At 42.3% G+C, this 19,531-nt stretch overlaps 4 protein-coding genes across 4 annotated transcripts; 1 reads left to right on the forward strand and 3 right to left on the reverse strand.

The window, feature by feature from the left end:
- Positions 1-1,603: 1,603 nt before the first annotated feature.
- Positions 1,604-3,688, reverse strand: EAE97_006774 (uncharacterized protein; the record flags this gene model as incomplete). The annotated part of the gene is made up of 4 exons (XM_038877287.1): positions 3,126-3,688; positions 3,003-3,070; positions 2,310-2,945; positions 1,604-2,194 (listed from the first exon to the last, which is right to left on the reverse strand). Exons 1-4 carry the CDS (start codon positions 3,208-3,210, stop codon positions 1,604-1,606), a joined length of 1,380 nt encoding a protein of 459 aa, XP_038732219.1. The 5' UTR covers positions 3,211-3,688.
- A 1,250-nt stretch (positions 3,689-4,938) lies between these two features.
- On the reverse strand, positions 4,939-6,374 carry EAE97_006775 (uncharacterized protein; the record flags this gene model as incomplete). Its single annotated transcript, XM_038877288.1, has 3 exons — positions 4,939-5,729; positions 5,779-6,216; positions 6,269-6,374. The coding sequence occupies 3 exons, from the start codon at positions 6,372-6,374 to the stop codon at positions 4,939-4,941; spliced, it is 1,335 nt and encodes a 444-aa protein (XP_038732220.1).
- A 4,386-nt stretch (positions 6,375-10,760) lies between these two features.
- EAE97_006776 (uncharacterized protein) lies at positions 10,761-15,173 on the reverse strand. Its single transcript, XM_038877289.1, has 6 exons — positions 14,578-15,173; positions 11,863-14,497; positions 11,710-11,757; positions 11,574-11,606; positions 11,434-11,517; positions 10,761-11,278 (listed from the first exon to the last, which is right to left on the reverse strand). The coding sequence occupies exons 2-6, from the start codon at positions 12,367-12,369 to the stop codon at positions 11,234-11,236; spliced, it is 717 nt and encodes a 238-aa protein (XP_038732221.1). The 5' UTR covers positions 12,370-14,497; positions 14,578-15,173; the 3' UTR covers positions 10,761-11,233.
- A 2,847-nt stretch (positions 15,174-18,020) lies between these two features.
- EAE97_006777 (uncharacterized protein) lies at positions 18,021-19,035 on the forward strand (the record flags this gene model as incomplete). Its single annotated transcript, XM_038877290.1, has 2 exons — positions 18,021-18,161; positions 18,217-19,035. 2 exons carry the CDS (start codon positions 18,021-18,023, stop codon positions 19,033-19,035), a joined length of 960 nt encoding a protein of 319 aa, XP_038732222.1.
- Between the last annotated feature and the right edge of the window lie 496 nt (positions 19,036-19,531).

Below are 19,531 nucleotides of genomic sequence, written 5' to 3' on the forward strand. Positions count from 1 at the left end.
GACTAGCCAATATAATGAACAATAAAGTATATCCAAACACCAGAACTATCGAGCTCAAACCTATCATCTACACAACTAACAAAAAATGTTCCCATGAGGTTACCACCTATCTAATTCCAAGCCAACCCTCCCTCTCCCACTCTGACTCCCTCATTCCCAACCCCCGAAAACCTCATAAAAACTCTCCACGAATCTCAGCCTACATTATATACCCACTCACCCCTAAAGCATCTATTCTATCAAAAAAAGTAATCACCCCCAGCCCTCAGAAACAACTAGCATACTCTCCTGGATTTCCACAGCCCTACATAGTATATCTACACACATTCGCATCTCCACCAATTCCACATTTTCCACCCCAGTAACCCAATCCACGTACCCATCCCCCCCAACCCGAAAAGCCAGCAACCACCAGCCAAGTGTCTGCTAGATATATCATACATCTATCCTCCAGAGCTTCTTCCCATTTCTCCGCTGATCACATTGAGTCCCATCTTCATTTCTAGACTTACCTACCTATCTAGCTCATCTTGTTCCAACAGCAACACTGCATACGCCCACTCTCACTCTCACTCTCCCTCCATCCACAACATCAAACATCACACCCAGGAAAACCAACCCTCTCAAAAAATAATCAGTCAACAAATCAACAAGTATCACGCCATCCCCATGCCTAGAAAATCAAGAAACTGTATTTATTTATTTATCCTTCCTTTTCCATATACTCACCCAACTCAGATACTTCCAGCCTATAAAAAGTACTATCTCATAAAGAGAGCTGATCCTTAATCTCTCATTAGGGGAGAAGATTTTGGGCTGGGATTATGTTGATATATTGGGATGATATTCTATATATATTGAAGAAATAGGATAGAACTCTCACCCACCTCTCCCCACCACAAAATATATAAACCATACCAATCCAGCACCTCCAAGCCCCCCTCCCCTCCAACGCCCTCTAAATACCAGATACCAAATACTAGCCCCTAAACCTCCCACCTAATATCTATAAATCTCTAAACTCAATACCTATGCATCCCTAATCCTACCACCCCTCCTTCCACACCAACCTCCTCATCTCCTCATCTCCTCACCTCATAATCCAGACCACTCCATTCCACCCCCCGTCTTACCCCCTCCGCCTCCCTCCTCACCCCTCCCTCAAAATTTAAACCCCAAAATCGAGAAAATGTATAGATATACAAAATCTCCTACACATTTCCAATTTCCAATTCCCAATTGTCGAAGAACACAACAAAGGCTTCCATAAGAATATTCCCAAGTTCCAGCTTCTTAATTCAAAGATGATCTAAATTTAATTCAGTTTGATATCAATCCTAATCCTAATCGTAATCTCAACTCCCATCCCATGTATTTCCAATTCCCGAATGAGATTCTTTTCGTTTACCTTGTAAAAGAACTCCATTCGTTTCCCATAGGATAGGTGTGCATACTCGAGTATACATCTACCATCTCCTCGTCTTCTAATCTCAAGTCCCGAGAAATGTAATAAAAATAGGTATCTCAAAATCCCATCCCATCCAAAAAATCACCCCCCCCCCCTCTCCTCCTTCCCACACCCAGCATTCCCCATCCCCCATCCCTACTCCCCCAAAACCATAAACGCCGCCCCCCCACACAAACTCATCAAAACCGCCACCGTCGCCAGCGCCGCACCCACGCGATCCCCCCTCGTAACCACCACTTGCATGCCCATCCCCTCCCTGCCCATCTTCGCACTCCCGGCTGCACTATCTCCCACGCTCGTCCCGCCCGTACTGTTCGTCACCGGGCCAATCCTCGCATTATCCGTACCAGGAACCGCCACCATCGCGCTCTGTATCGCGCCCAGCGCGCTCATCTGCTGTCCCACCCCCACATTGTTATCAGAGGTTCCTTCCGTCCACTTAAACCCACACGCACCCCCCGTACCCGCACATTGTCCTCCCGCGGCTTTCGCGCTGCTTTGCAAGATGGGAAAGATACTTTGAGCGGTAAAAGGCGCGAGGATAGACGTAGAGGCGAGCCAGGCGGTGAAATAGGCTTTGAAGGAAAGTTGATCGGTGTCACACTTATTAACCGTTTCGCAGGCCTGTTCAGTGATGATGGAATTTGTTTTGTTAGAGGCGAAGATGTTGATTGAGGTGTTCATCAATTGGTTGGTGCGTTGTTGCCAAGTGGAGTTTCCATCGGTCTGAGTATATATGTCAGTTTAGATTTCTTTCCCCTGTTATACTTCTCGAAAAAAAAAATCTATCTCCTATTCATCGTTATATCAAACGAGAAAATACAAAAGAGAAAAAACTCACATGATTAAACATATTCGCCGCTCCATGCAAATAAATCCCCGCATTATAACTCCACTGCAATCGATCTACACTCGCACAATTATCCGTATCACTACTCCCATCATAAATATTGTAACTACTATCAATCAATCCCACACTCTCTTCCCATTGCCAGATTGTCTCCGCCCAATCTGCGTACGTTTGATTTCCCGTATACCTAGCCAATCTAGCTCCTATATTGAAAAAACATCCATTCGCAATGGAATTTTTATACGTGAACCCATTATTGAAAGTGAATATCTGCCACCTCAATCCACCTCCACAAGTACTAGTATCCCATCGACTTGCCATTTCATTAAATACCGCTTGAGCCAACGCAAGCCATTGAGGTTCATCAGCAGGAGGATTTTGAAAATTCGATTCGGCAGCTAACATAGCAGCCATTCCCCAAAATCCTTGATCATCATTCCCTTCATCTTTGGTCTGATTCACAGGCATATAATCGGCATCTAGACCAGCTTGGAAGAGAAGAGCTTCAGATACAATACTATTGTAAGAAGTATCACCTGTATAGCGCCAATAATCTATCAATGTCATAAACATCCCACCACCTTCCCACCAGAAATAAGGTGGAGGTAAAAGACCTGGAGTTTGGCCCTATAATATATTAGCAAAGAAGCTGCATCGCATGATACCAACAACATATTCACATACCGATTCATTCCCATGATAATACGACACCAAATTTGCAGCCACCGAACTCGCAGCGCTTTTAATCGAATCTAGCCACAATCATCAGACTCAACATCCGAACCTACACCAGCCAAACAAACATACCAGCCTGTGAAGTATCAACCGTGAGAGCATCCACAACCCTCCACCCAAGCAACGGGCATACCCATAACCCACTCTGAATCCGCATGGTAAAATGACGTATATGCACACAAACAACAAAAGCAAGACCGATAAAAGAACAAAAGTAAAGCGGAGAAGAATCAACCCAAAAAATAGAAATCGTCTTGGGAAAGGAGAATTTGAACAGGGTGGCGCGGCGCGGCACAGATGCTGAGATGATAATAAACGATCGTAAAGATGACAGCAGATAATGCAAAGAGTAATTAAATATTATAGCCCTCTCAAAGGTGCGGTGGTAATATTCGTATCGTGTTCGAATCAGATACTCCGGGACCAAAGAGGACAAGTTCCAGTCATCCGATCTTCGCTGACGAAAAGAAATAAAAGATGGAAGAGAAGGAATGACAAGAAAAATAATTAAAACAATATGATAAGTGTTATGAATATCAAATCCATTCAATCATTGATTCATTGATGCGTAAAAGACAGAAAAAAGAAGAAGAGAAATCATAATCATAAACATCAACAACAACAATCAAACTCTTAATGAACCACCACACCAACTCTCAAAACCCTTTCATTCCAACCTTCCGCAAGAGAAACAAGTAAAACTCAATAAATTCATCTCACATCCTCCCATATCCAGAATCCATCCTAACACCCCTCCTACAAGTTGAAACTCTTCAAGTATCGTCAAATCAAGCCTGATACATGAAAGGTTCACGACGAACCCCAGTTTCGCTATGGCTATATCAGATGCCTACCTAGTGTTTACTTAACACCGCCACTCACCAAAAAAATAAAAAAATTAAAATAGCCTCAATGATAGAACTACTAAATAATCAATTCCAAATTCCAGTAAATGACGCTCCGCTGGTCCTCCGGAGGCCACTGCCGTGGAGGCAGAATATTCGACGATATCGATGCGATGCGAATCCAAGCAGACACAATAATAAGTAACCTAAAAGCTTTCTCTATCCTCGCACCCACGACTTTCCTATCCGCCCTCCTCTCCCCTCCCCTCAACCAAACTCCAACCTCCCATAGCCAGTATCCCCAAAGCCCAAACCATCCACATCTAGAAATCTCAAGTACACATAAGAAATAGCCAAGCATTCGGCAATCTATACGCCCAGACTTTTAGCAACCAGATACTCTTTTTATCCCCACTAACTAATGTATCCTCCCGGATATCCGGGGTTCCATACACTCTTGCAAAATGAGTACACATACAAAGCCCTCCAAATCCACTTATACAAATTGAATTTCACTTCGATACTCAAAATTCAACAATGAATCATATTCGTAAATTTTGATGTATTTATAATAAATCGCTCAAAGGAGTGATTTGAATACCTAGCTACTACGAGTCAACTCCCAAGGTTGTTCAATTCTGAGGATTTATTATCCATGATCCATCATCTCATCTCGTATCGTTTCAACGTCCCACTAACTCGTCTCATCCCATCTCATCTTGAGTCATCATCTATCAGACCCTCACTCATCCACCCCCAACCAAGAAAAGTATTCACAAGAATATAAGCTGTTATTAAAAAAAACCCCTAGCCTACCAACCACCCTCACAAAAAGGAACGGACAGCTAAAAACGCCATTAAGTGATATATCAACCACTCCACTCTCCATATCTACTCTCGAGAAATAACAAAAACAGGAAGCTGTAAGAAAATGTTCAAGCTGTTGTTGTAATGTAAGTCCCCCAACCCAATGCCAAGCTAATTTTCAAAAAATGCAAATGCCAAAAAAAACCCCCCACCATATGCGATAATGCAGTACTTTACAAAGCCATCATAGCAACAACTGCCACAATACCTGCAAATACACTGCCTTTGAGGACTCGTTCTTGATTTGCGACGAGGCTATCTGCACTGCTTTTGCTGGTAGTGGTAGAGCCATCTCCTTGGGAGAATCCACTGCTGCCAGTTGAAGATGAACCACTGGATGATGAAGTTGCTGATCCCGAGCCAGAATCACTGCTGCTACTATCATCACCAGAATGGTTATCTCCAACTCCTCCACCACCGGAACCTGTAAGTCCAGGAACCGTTGCGGCAGTGGAAACAGCAGTTGAACCAGAAGCTGCTGCTGATTCTCCCGCGGTCATATTTGTTCCAGTAGCCAAAAGGGAGGAGAGAATAGTGGCATTTTTTGAATCGATCACCGTGTCGTTGGTTCCCAAAGCACTGTTGTAATAGTATGACTTTCCGGAATTGGTTCCTGGAGCAGATTTTGCGTTGTAACATGAGATATCGACCGATTCAAATGCGGCATAGTAGTAACCGTTGTCTTTGATATCCTCAGAATTCCAGTCAATCTCACCACCTGCCCAAGCGATAGTTCCGGCACCGTTACTTGCGAGACCACCGGGCCAAAGAGAAAGTTGGACTCGAGCAGGAGTTTGTGGGAAGTTCCATTGGTTTGCGGTTGCGTTCCAGGTATCTACACGCTTCTTTGTACGTCCAACCTGTCCGTCTACAAGCCAAGTGATCTCATCAGGAGTCCAATCGATTTCGTACTCGTGATAATTGGCATAGGTGTCAGAAAGAGTGATATCTAACTCGTTGTCATCTTTCAACAGATTAGTATATTCTCGTGCGCTCATGAGAGATCTACTCACAATTTGTGATACCCTGGAAATAATAGTTGGACTGAGCAGTAGTCAATTCCGAACCAACAAATTCGTAATCGATTTCGTCCTTCACATCCGAGAAAAGAATAAAAGCCGTAATCACACCCTGACCTCTACTAGTCTTGAACTTTGCCTTTACATTTCCATACCACATATAAGTCGAAGATGCCATAACCGTTCCGACCGAGTTTGCCGACATAGTCAACAACACATTGTTATCGTAGATGACTGGACTTCCACTGTATACCCAATTTGACTTTGATGCATCACCCAAGTATTTTGTGTTTGAAGTTATACCATCCATGCTCGTAAAGGTATACGAAGCGCTCTCGCAGACGGGTTCAGGAACACAGGAAGCGACAGAGAACGACATTCGAGGATCACAACCTCCTAGACAATATGCGCCAGTACCACATTCTCCATATTCTACAATTGTTAGTTCAACCTTGCATACTTATACTTTGAAGAGCAGACTCACGAGAGCAACATGGTGTTTCTTCAGGACAGTGATTGTCGAGACTGCAAGCAGCGAACGCCACCGAGACTGAAGCCAGGACGGTCAATAACGTTGATTTTCCAACCATTTTGTATGTATATGTATGTGTATGTATGTGTATGTATATGCAGAAGTCAAAAAAGAGAACCGCCCAAATTGATATCGAAGCGATTGGCGATATCGAGGCGCCTTGAGGTAGTACGAAGTGTATGATGGTCAAGAAAAGAAATATAAAAGGTCCACGATCAAAGTGTGAAATTAACGGCGGGTTGCAGTTAAAGTATTCCCGTATTGAGTGAATAAGTATGTGCTGGGTATGATCGAATTTCTGGTTCGAAAATTGAGTAAACTTATAGTTCCCCGCGAAGTTCCAGAGTCCCGAATTCTTTCCTTATCGTGATATAAAATCTGTCGGTCGACCGTTTTATGTGCGTTTAACTGTTTCTTCGTACGGTTCCTTCCCTTGAAATTCCTCCAAATCGAAAGATTGTTAAATTGCTCTTGCTTGCTTGGCAGATGTTGCGTAATGGAAGAATGGATTCCCAAGCGAATGTGATTGACGAGACAAATGACAATAGAACAATAAGACTCAACGACGAATAACGAATGATGTCGTGAATAATGGATGAAGCTGGAGAAAGAAGTGGGATAGGGGGGAAGGAGAGGGAGAAAGAGGTATTTGAATGGGGAAGACAAGCTTAAGGAGGACAAGACCAGTAAAAGAGGGTCTAGGATTTCTGGGTTATTTTCATCCATGCGATATCCATGGTGGTGACTATTTTCTTGACTAGTGCTTCGACATTGTATCTCGAGTATTTTGACAGAGGACTGAGAATAAGTATTTAAAGACGGCAGTATTGGATTTACATATATTAACGGGTTTGGTGTTAGCTTAGGTTGTTTTGATCTTTTCAATCCTTTTCTTACTTCACTCAAGACTTACGACTCAATACTCAATACTCAAGAACTCACGATACCGACTATACCAAGCATAATCGCCACGGAAATTCTCAATTCCAAAAGGGAGTTTCAACCTAGCTTCCTTCACCTTCACCCGAGGTTCTCCAGTCTGCAGAGCACAATGTTCTAATTCCATCCCGCCAGACCAACATCCCAAATCGCCCTAATCTCGATCTGCACATCCTCCGCACCGTCCGTCCCGACTAGTCACCACTAGGAGATTTCTATTTTGCGAAAGAGTGGGCTCGTAGGATCATTTAGCATGACCAGTGTGGAGTCACTGGAGTGTTCACATCATCCTATTCATCAAGCTTCCAATCACAGCACGTATAAATATGGAGAATCTCGTACTCGACATGCATACACTCCAGGAGGGAGGCAAATAATGAAGAAGAAAAAACAGACTTGCACAATCGGGGCGATTACCCATTGGTAGTGTTGCGAATGAGGTGGAAGGACAAGCCAATACAACGTGAGTCCTTTTGAATCATTGCGTGGCCCTGAAGGGAATAGTAGTGCTGATGGATTAATGGTATGAGTAAAGTAGATAGAGAGAGAGAGAGAGAGAGATAGAGAACTTGAAAACATCCCTCGTATTTGAATCAATAGATTTATATATGTATGAATTTATGATGGAAACATGGAATCGTCGAAGCATGTGTTTATAGAATCATATAACGTTATCCATATAAACACATATATATTCATAGAATCACAAAGCATCATATGACCATAACAACATGAAACCTCTCAGAAAGTTAATCCTTAGCTTTAGATCTGATTCACAATTTGACGTACATACATAGGTATCTACCTACCTACAACGGCACATAAATACGCAATTACACTTTCCCCCATCAAACTCCACTCAAATTCCGGGGAGAACCTTTTCTTTTTGATTTAAGATTTACTTTTTGTAAGCGCTGAACCTTAGCTGCTTAGTAGTCTGAAACCCCTGAAAATCCCTCCCCACGAGATCACGAAGAGAAGAAAGAAAGAAAGAAAGAAAGAAAGAAAGAAAGAAAGAAGCAAAAAAAATATGTGGAAACGAACGTTGGAATTGATTGTTGACGCGCTTATAATTAGGAACTCGAGTTTGTATAGGTAGGTATCTTCAATGATTCTGGTCTGGGGAAGTGAATGATCTTCGTATTGTGTTACATACATCATGTGTGTGGTGTATTGTGAATAATGAGCATAGGTAATTTTGTAGATATACCTAGTAGATATACCGTTAAGTATATTTGATAGACATCAATTTCTCTCGAGAAGGACAATGTATTACTGTACTCCTCAATTCAAGATTCAAGACATCGATGTGGTATTTACGAGCTACAACAACAACAAGATCCATTGCGTACCTATCTATGCCAAGACTATCTTTTTCCAAAGTAAAATATCATCTAGAATTCATCATTCATCATTTATCATCAATCCCTCATCTACATCCTAAACATTATCCTTTCGTCTATCAGCCTCACACCTTCCATCACCCCTCACATACATATCCATATCCATATCCACCTATATACACATCACCAAATTATCATAACGTGTATACATCCATTCTCACAATCTATTCGTACCGATACACCATACACAGATATAACCAACATTCCCGACCCTCAATCTAATCTCCAGATCATACTAGCTTGGCTAGGTAGGTACAAACTAACATCTCGGCACGGCGCGACACGCGATTGATGGTATCGACCTGGGTAACCTTACTGTACGCCCACTCTCCTTATTGTGTATTTTGTGTAGTCAAATGACCAGGAACATGAGATGTGAGATATGCGATGAGATGAAATGAAATGAGATGAAATAAGATTAAATCAGGAACCCGGAAATGTTCCTGGATGATACATATATACATACATATATTCACACCTATCTAAATAAGTTTACCTCATTGCAGTTGAGATAGAAGAATAGGTAGGTAGGTAGGTAGGTAGGTAGATAGATATATACTTACAAACCCATCCATATATTATAATATCCCTAGAAGTATAGATAGAATACATAATACAATATCAAAACCTCAGATACACAAACTCCACATACCTACCTACCCATTATATATACATATGCAAATATCTACATCTACATTGATCAACCCCATCTCTAGCAAATCCGACCCCTACTAATTAGACAGCTATATGCCTTATATAAAAATACCCAAATACCCAAATATAACCTAGGTATCTATTTAACAAATACAAATACAAATACAAACATATCCACACGTACCTAGGTAGGTAGCACATCAACATCCTCTGGTTACAGCTGGAGGTGAGACTCGATTAGAATATACTATACTGCACTACACTAGTCTGTTATAGACAATGTTATACCATATTTGTAATGTATCCATGTACCACCCATCATAGATTCCATCTCACCATCTCCATCTCATCTCACCATCTCTCTTACAATCTCCAAACCTTACCATCTCCATCTCGCAACATTGATCGAGAAATCCACAATCTACCTCCTAGATTTCCAGAGTCCGGAACTTGGAAGTCCAGTATCTTTCTCTCCTGATAGGTATTATATATAGATACATCCTTCCATTCATCCATATACCCCCCTTCTTTATCAGATCCTCAAGCTGCAAATAACACCTCTATTCCAAATACATCTCATCGCATCGCATCTTATCGCATCTCATCTCACTCCATCATACATCATACCAAACCACAACAACCTCAAACCAACCTATACCTACCTACCTTTTGTTCAGGTATCATATCCCATCCCACCCCACTAACACTGCAATTTTCATCTTTGCATTCTTCTAATCTTCCATTCCTGCATTTCATTCCTCCCTTCCCTTCCATTCCATTCGTACCTCATACCTCACTTCACACCTCACACCTCATACTTCATATCCCATATCCCATATCCCACACAATACGCACAACCTACCATTCCCCATCTTATTCAATCTCATCCTTCAGTCTCATCTCTCATCACTATCTCACCCCTCAAAACCCCGCCAACTCGAGGATTCCAAAGTTCAAACTCGGATATTCGAGATAAATGTAGTAGAGAATAAACAACAAGCAGGCAGGTAGGCACGCTACGAAAAGAAGAAAAGAAAAGAGAAAGATAGAAGTCAGAAGATAAATTAAAAGACGATCGAAAAACAGAGAGAAAAACAGAGAGAAAAACAGAGAGAAAAACAGACCTAAAGATATATCCAAAAACATTTCCAAAGAGAAAACCCACGCTCCAGAGACCAGCCCACGGAACTTCACTCACAGACTCCCAAGACAAGAAAAACTTCACTTTCCAGAATCCAGAATCCAGAATCCGATGTAAAGAGATAAGATGAGAAGCGCAAGACATCAAGCCAGCCAAATACAAAGATACAACAGCCATAGATGTATGTATACTACGTGGTATCCTGTTGATGTTGTCATCCATGATCATTTTCCACATTTTTGGGGAAAAGGAAAGAGAGAGGGAAGGGAAAGAAGAGGAGAGGAGATGAGATGAGATGAGATGAGATGAGATGAGATGAGATGAGATGAGCTCTTATTCAAACGCCTGAATAGTGATATAGAAACGCGCCTTTATTTCCAACCATGATCCGTTCATCGTACCATTCATCCGTCCATCCATCCATTCACCAATCATGCAATAAACCCACCAAACCGTCCCAACCCAACCCAAGCATAGAAGTTGCAAACCCAAAAAAACAGAAGCGCACGAAAAATCAACATAAATTCAATGGACAAATACACATCCATCCATGCTTACTTGCTTATACATATAAAAATAGGTAAGATAACTTTCTCTTCAAAACCGAATGATCAACCCAAGAGCCGAGCCGAGCCATTCCAATACCCAAGCCAACATCCTGTACTTCCTTCCGAAGACATTTCCCGAAAAGAAAATATTTTGAAGAAAGAAACGAAAAAAAGAGGAGAGAGAAAAAGAGCATGCCAAAATTATCCCACCCGATTCCATCCAGCGCCCCCCTTATATTTTCCCGCCAAAATTATCTTTGGCGTACTGTTCGCAAGCCTAGATGACGGATGGGAAGCTTGGTTAGTTATGGTTAATTCAGCGTATCGATACTAGTCTCTCCATCTCAACAAATACATATCCAAGACCCATATTTCTCCAGACCAGACGTCCCAGAAACAAAAGTCAAATAACAAGCAGAAGTAAAAGCTTACCTTGGCGGGTTTTCCAACTTTCTGTCCAATAGCCTTCCACTTATTCGCCTCGTAATCCTTGATGGCCGCGAGCAAAGCCTGACTCTATTTGAGCATCAGCACGTACCATATGCATGATATGCTGCAAAGATAGAACGTACCTCATCTTCCGCGAATTCCGCATAATGCATGTCCTAAACTCTATTAGTCTATGTCATAACAACCACCCAAACTACATTCGTACTAGCGAGACAAATGTCTGGGGAGAAAATGATGAGAATGAAAGTATGCATTTACCTTGTACCAGTGCTTCTTAACACTTCCTTCAGTTCTTGCTGGGAAAGTCTACAAACACAAAGTTCAGGTCTTAGCTTCGTCTCCAGGCTTTGTGCGACCTGACATGAAAAGTCTGTTTGGGTCACTCCAAAGTAGACTTTCATCTGATCTCACCTTTGCAATATCCGCCCAGCTATTACCCGCATCCCTCATATTCTTCAATCTCTGCTCTTCAGCAGGTGTCCAAGGAGTATTGGTACGACTCTTTTTAGCAGGTGGTGCCATCGACGAGGCCATATTGGGATCATCTAAACCCGCCGAAGAAGGTCCTGCAATAGATGAACCCGCCTGCATATTGAAAACCGAAGTATTCGTTGCCGTTGCAGGGCCCGAGGCGCGTCTCTTATTTCGCGAGCTAGCTGGCGAAGGAATCTCGGATTTGAGAGAAGACGTGTCGGTGGTCGATGGGTGATTATGTGAGAGTTGAAAGCTCGCGTTAGAATCGATTTCTTGTCTATCTACACGCTTAGACATTGGATGGATGTTCGGGGGTGAGTGCGCGGGAAAGGTAAAGAATGCAGAGAAATCTTCGAGGTCGGGAAGGTTCGAGAAGTTTTTTGGTGGTTGTTGCGCGAGAGAGGTGTCGGAGGGAGCTGCAGGCTCGCGTGTGGATTGGTTCATAAGATCACCGTGTGAGGCTGGGGTATAGATACAAAGATACTTACGTTCTCATGTACTTGGGAACGTTTGATTGTAGTCAACAGGGCTGACATCCCTTTCTTTGCATATCTTGCCGAAGACCGTTGGAAGCGCTTGGCACCACTTCGGATCCTAGGACAACCTGTAAGGCGTCTGGGGAAGTGGAGATGTTAATGATATAGTCGATGGCCCATTCATCTAATATTGTGTGACAAGCAAGATTTTGTGTGAAGTTTGATGATGGGGAATTTTGTTGTTATAGGTGTGATCTGATGACTAGAGGGGGGCGGCCACATCCAGACATTAAGTATCCTCGGTACATGTTCCAAGGACATGACATGTGGACAAGGAATAGAAGCCGGAAGAAACAACAATAAATATGCCTGTCTACGATCGGGCCACGGTACATACACGATACCAACCGTCCTTGCAGTGACTTTGAGCGGCTGAAATGCCAATCATAGGTCTATCGCACGCACTACAAGAGCCTGAGATGCATCTCCATAATTTTAAGTATTGGCCATGTATTAATATATATTCGGTAGCCCAAGCATACTTCTGGATTTCTCATTTCCAGCGCGGCTTGCGAGGACGGAAAGTCAAGGGGAATGACTGGCTCGACTTGCAAAAACAGGCTGACAAGTGGTGTGGATGAGGAGGGTGAGAAAATGAGCATACGTGAATGGTCATCATCCATGTATTTTCCTAGTGGAAAGATCGTCAGATCCACGTCTGCGTTTATTGTAAACTTTTGTGCTACCACCAAATGCTAGGGTCTGTAGAAGTCATCCCTAGGTATAAAAGATGAGGAAACTCGAACTGCCCCCAAACCCTTTCGTCTTTCTCCGGCGCTTTGGTTACACTGGGCAGGGGATGAACGTGGGTTGTTGGTGAAGAGGATGCAAAGTTAATTGCATTTCATAATTTTCCTTGACCCCGGAGAGAAGTAAGTCATCGTGATACATTTTCTGCCGGCTTTTGCTTGGATGCTTTGACTCAGCTCGATGTGCAGTAGTAAGATGCATGTAATGGTGGGAATATGAATTTCTTGATTGGAGGTTGATAAATGATGCTTGTCAGAGGGGAGATCTGAATGGTTGAAGAGCTGTCCTGTCGTTTAAACTAGAACCGAAAGCTGCGGGGTATGCAACATTTAGCACAATATCTCATACATCTCGCAATCTACCTAGTTTAGAAGCATATCAACAAATGAAATTATCATCTTGGAGCTTATCGATCAATCCACTCTCCTGCCAATGTGCCATGGTTTCTCTGTACTCATTCCTGTACTAGACGTATTAATCAATATTGCTTTCAAGCTAGAAGATATGTGATGGGAGTATATCTCAGATCATTAGAAATATCCCAGTAATCACTGTTCTCGTATCAACACCTTGAAATCAAAGCGGTGTATAGAGGATTCAAGTTCTAGATGAGGCTATCGCACTTCTTCCTTCTCATCCAGATCTTGGCTTGACTCGTTGTCACTATTTGATCAATATGAATTGGTCCGTCACCGTTCGTGGAACCTCCCCTATTTAATTCTGTTCCCCTCTAGGTTGGTTTCCGTCCCTTTATTAATTGAAATCCATGTGCAGGTCCATGCGTGTACGAGGCATCATGTTGGCAATGTTTGGTTAATCTGACAGCATTGTGCATCTTCAATCCTTTGACATCAATTACATATATCTCCGTATGTACAGTACAAGGAATGACCTTTGGGTTACCTTGATAATGCAATCAAATAATGAGGCCAAGGTAATCGGCGCAAAGAGTTGATTGTGAATGGTAGAAATGTTTGCTATCAACTGCAAGGCGTTCCCGATGATTCGAAATTGGGGTTGCTTCGCCGCAGCCCGCACTAGGCATTTCGCCGACATGTAATTCAAATTTTAAATGCGAAATGAATTGAAAAGCGGTACATGGACTCGTTGACACTTCCGTGCCGGTTATTGGGTGATAGACGGGATCCTCGGGCCGTGATTGGAAAAGAGTGGTTGGGATTTATATACCCAACAACATGAATGGTGGACCCGACCGTTTGGATTGTCTTCAGGAGATGTATGGTTTTTGGTTTTGGGCTCTTGAGGTACAAAAAAAGAGAGACGGACTAAAGCGAACAAACAATTTTAGCTTCATGTGTTTGTTTCAAGGGGATCTCTAAGGGGATCAAGAGCGGACAAGTGTTACTTATTGAAGAAAACCTTGAGGTAGTAGTTTCCTGTTCAAACGGCTTTTTTCGTTTGTTTTGTTTGATGTTCCAAAGTAACAACCCCTTAGGTTCCTCCGAAGTTTGAGATGGTCGATTTTATTAGTTTGTTTCTTCATATAGGTAACTAGGGGACTCGTGACTGTTTCCTTCTTGACGGCTATATTCTGGCAGTTAAGCAAGTATACCTCGTGAACAATGAACTAACTGTAGTGACTTGTGAGACTGTCAAATTGAATACCTCCGGATACATGCATGATCTTGGCTAACCAAAGTAACGGCGTATGAATCCTGGCGTATCTGCACCTAGCCATAGTTGTAAAACTATGGAATAATACTCGGAGGAAAGGTCTGCCGGCTACTCACATCCGACCATCTTCTGGATTTCATCAAAATTGAAATCCGAGAGGGAGAAAAAAGAGGAATGGTTGGCGTGAGCACGTGGATTACACGTGATGTGTATCACAAAGTTCGAAGGCTACGAGTAGAGCCATTCTGTGGAATGTCACGTTGTAACATATATCATTCTGATTGGCATTCTGATACCTTTCATTTTGATGCTCTCTACATGATCCTTCGACTCGGATGGGCGAAATCCGACATATTGGGGGCGAAAGAGGGGGAAAGATAGAACAAGTTTCTAATTGTTCCATGGTGGAGATTTGCGGAGTAGAAATGATGATAGGATTTAGAAAAATCAAAACACAACATGTCTTCAAATGAACCTTAACCAACAAATCATTATATCATAGCAGGTCGTGGCCGCAGTACAACAGCGCAACAGGCGCATAAATAAGCTAACAGTTTATCCTCCGATCATTTTTAGACATTCTTACTGGTGATATGTTCTTGCTTACCAAAGTAGGGTCATGTACCTGATATTATATTCCTTCACCGTTATGAAAATTCTTTCTTTTCATGCGATGACCTCGAGACATAACGAGTGACAGAATTGGATCGACTTTGTTTGAGGCCACGCCACCATATTCATCCAATACTTGCTCAAATCCCATTTCAGAGTGACTACTTTGCCAAGTCGAACAATTTAGAATAACAAGCGTTAATGTGTGCTATGTAGTTAGGCGATCCATGATCCGTTCTTGGTATCGCATCTCGTATGCATGTATTGGTATGTCTATCGTCGTGTATGGGGTAATTGGAATATTACCCATGAATAGAGTAAAGTTAGGTGGCGATGATGGAAAGAAACGGCGATGGTAAAGCTGCATATGTTGAATAAGTCGATTGATACCTAGGTAGGTAGTTGAGGGATAAAGTAGATATCACGTAGCACCTAGGTACGTATAGAGTAGTAGTTGAAGAAGGGTCGAATTATCCGTTGACGAAAAACAAGGTTAAAAGCAACGTCAAAGGTACCAATGTTCAATTCAAGGTAGGTGCTCAAGTAGGTATCTACCTGGTAGGATCTTCTCCAAATCAGTGCTCAGGTGACAAGGTTTGATTGACGACTTTTCCCCCTTCATCTGAAAAATAAATCCCAATTAGTCCAGTTTCCAACTTTTTAGACTCTCCATCATACCCTTTGAGTCTAAATTTTCGACCCTTGATGATCAAAATCAGATACGACTCATACGAGAGTATCCATTGAAACTTAAGCATATTAACTCAAGTACACTAACGACATCCATGATTAGACTTTCCGTTAAGGTTACTTACTTTCCTTATAGGGCTGTTGTGGCTGTCAGAATTAGAACCCTTGATGTCTTGGTGATCGATTACCTCGTACCTACCCCCTACCTGCCCCCTACTCACCTAACTAGTAGGTAGGTAGGTATGTATTAGGTAGTCAGGACTCCGTACGGGCCGTCAGTACACACCTTTTTGGTCGAATGTCACCTCAACGAGCTCACCAAAAGATCGGACGCTCATCCTTCCGGACACTGGCCAATTTCTTTTTCCAACACTTGTATTGCTTCAATTTGGGAAATCCAAGTATCTTACATGTTTTGAGACGAACGATGAAAAAGATTCGAATCAATCGTTCAAGTATCTGACATGAAAAGTTCTCAATAGCTTCATTATCACATCTCAAAATACCTCGAAACGTCTTATGCAAAGATATTTCATTAATTTCAGACTCTAATCGAACTGACTGTCCACTTGTGTTCAGTATCAACCAACCTCTCGACTTATTAGTAGTTCTACGCTCAATGCAGATTAGAGAATATTAGAGAGCACGTTTGTAGTATCTCCTGCGAGTACCATTGCTTTGCGTCAACACAACGTTTCTTAGTACCTCAGCTAAGGATAGATAGTGTTGTGCCTGTGCGGTGCGACGACAAATTCAATGACGCTATTCTATTTTGATGTTAATTGTTCCTATTCCTGACCTGTCATTTATCGTTAATAGTTCTTGGTTGCTCTTCCACTTGGTGTGTAGGGCAAATTGCGTCGTACTAATGAGCCACTCCAAACGGTTCTAAATGGTCCAAACACTGGAATATCAAGCATGATCACAGAGGCGCGCGGCGATTGTTCCAACTTTGGTCTTATTTACGTCCCATCTCCACGATTATTCATGCATTCGAAGCTTTTTCCCAGGGAGGATAAGTGAGATAAGAATTTCAAAGTCCTTGGTATCGATGGCTCGAGGGTCAATGAGGGTCACCATAATCCCGGTACGAAACTCTTCGAAACTCGCTTCCCCCTCGACCCCTCCAGGTCTTGTAACATTGCAGAAATCTTCAATTGCAACAATTACATTACCCATTTTGATGTTGCTTTGAGAAAACGCCTTATTGCGAAGTCGCATGGGCTGTATACAAATTCAACCATCCAGAAGTTTGCGTTTACGAGATTTCAATTTCCGATGGCCATCTGGGAGAGTTCTCCTATGAAATGTCGGCGCAAGTTTTGAATGTCATCAAGGTTATCGTACTTGAGACCCCGCCTCAAACGTCAAACAGAGATTTACATCATTTACCCCAGTACCTAAGAAACACTATTTTGATGCAGAAACGGGATGAAAACTCATAGAGATATGCAACTCTACCCATGCGCAATCAGAAACTGTGATTCCATCGACTACTCGTCGTTCCCTGTAAGATGGTTTGGAACTTCAGAGTTCACTGAACTTGGTTTTATCGACATTCTAGACAACCAAGTTGGTTCTTTATATAATATCTAACGTTCTGCTCTTCAATTTTTCCTCTTCTTTCCTTACACTTGACGTGACTACCTATTTCGCAGCTAATATTTACTTTCCTTTCTTCACCAACTGGTTTGGCTGCCTTACATTCTTTATTGTAGTTATATCTTGTTTTACTTATCTTATTTCGACTTTTTGACAAAGATTACATTCTACACCAACTTTTAACAACATTTTCGATTCTTCGATTGCCGGCTCAACCTTCTTTTTTTACACAGTATACTTTCAATTTATCATCAATCAACGACTATCATCATGTCTTCCAACCAAATGAACACCCAAGTGGCATCATCCACATACGTTCCAGTCGACGTAGCCCAACGACACGAATATGGCATCCAGAAGAACCGTAAAACAGCTTCTACTGGTGGTGGCAGAGCTTGGAGTGAGGATGAGGTATGAATGAAACAAGAACTTTCAATAAGGAAACTCACTAATCAATTTATTCTAGGAAGTTTATCTTCTTCAAACTCGTCTTCAGAAAATGCCTTACAAGCATATCGCTTCTCATTTGAAGAAGACTGAATTGGCTTGCCGTCTTCACTATCATCAATTATCCCATGGAAGCAACCGCCGCAAGCGTACCAATTCTATGACTTCCTCCGCTAGCTCCAATTCAGAATCCTCGACTTTACCTCTCCGAATGCCATCTCCAATTGACGAGGCTACGCATCTCCGAGCCATATCACCTGTCTACAACTACTCACCACAATCACCTCAACACGTTCAACTCCCATCTGCATCTTCACTTCTATCCCGCTCAGCTTCCAACAGCCCTTCTAGAAATCTTGGTCACCCCATTGCTATTCTTCCAAAGCCAACCTCTTCTCGACACGCAATTAATGATTTTCCATCGGATCAAGCTCTCCGTCTCGATTGCGTTATGACTTCCACCCCAGTCACTGTTGCCAGCGTTGACAAAGAACGTCTTCGTCGTGTATACGAAGCTCATCGCAACTCTTTCTGGAATGTCATCGCATCTGAGTATGGCGGAGGCGTATCTCCTCTTTTACTCGAGGAGACCTGGAAGCAAGGTGTCGCATCCAATGGACCACCAACTCCATGTGTCTCCCCAGACATGCCAAATCTCAACCGAGCAAGCTACCACCATTACAATAGCCAAGCCCCTCAACGATTGCCATCACCCAGCCAAGAAATCAAGAACAACGCTACCAGTATCTCGGCACTTCTCGGTATTGATGCTAGTCCCCGTAGCCCTAAGGAAAGAGAGATGATCAAAAGATTGGAGGAAATTAGGGAGATGTGTTAAATAATTTTTCTTTCTTTATCAATTATATCTATTCAAGATTTCATTCGTCAGGTGGTACACAAGAAATGGTAATCTTATTGGCACGACACGAATTGGACGATGGTCATGAGGGGAGGGTCTCGAGCTCCACTTTGGATACGATTTGGGAACGGAGGGTATTTGCACGATGATCTATTCTTCTCGGCGCAAGGAGGGGAGTTATGGGGCATTCGTTTAAATTCATCTACCAATCTTTCCAATAGGGTATTTTGTGTAGTACAGTAACAAGCTTTGATCGCAATGACGCGAATCCTGAATATACTTTTGAATCTCAAATCCATCTGCCTTCTACCTGTATCAGTTGTTTCACTGTCATTCATTTGTTTATCCGTAGACCCCGTACTTTTCGATATAAAACATCCTTATGGTTTCATGTGTGTCTTTAGGAGACCATGAGATTGCGTCTAAAACATTCTGTGTCCACAATGTGCATATTTGAAGATCAGATGAAACATAT

Source organism: Botrytis byssoidea, assembly GCF_014898295.1.
Source record: "Botrytis byssoidea strain MUCL 94 chromosome Unknown BBYS_012, whole genome shotgun sequence".
Lineage (NCBI taxonomy): Eukaryota > Fungi > Ascomycota > Leotiomycetes > Helotiales > Sclerotiniaceae > Botrytis > Botrytis byssoidea.

Coding starts and splice junctions, on each gene's coding strand:
- EAE97_006776 (XM_038877289.1), bottom strand. CDS start 12,369: ATGAACCAATCCACACGCGAGCCTGCAGCTCCCTCCGACACCTCTCTC. Junction 11,758..11,862: donor GCTGGGCGGATATTGCAAAG/GTGAGATCAGAT, acceptor TTGTGTTTGTAG/ACTTTCCCAGCAAGAACTGA. Junction 11,518..11,573: donor CGGAATTCGCGGAAGATGAG/GTACGTTCTATC, acceptor ATGCTCAAATAG/AGTCAGGCTTTGCTCGCGGC.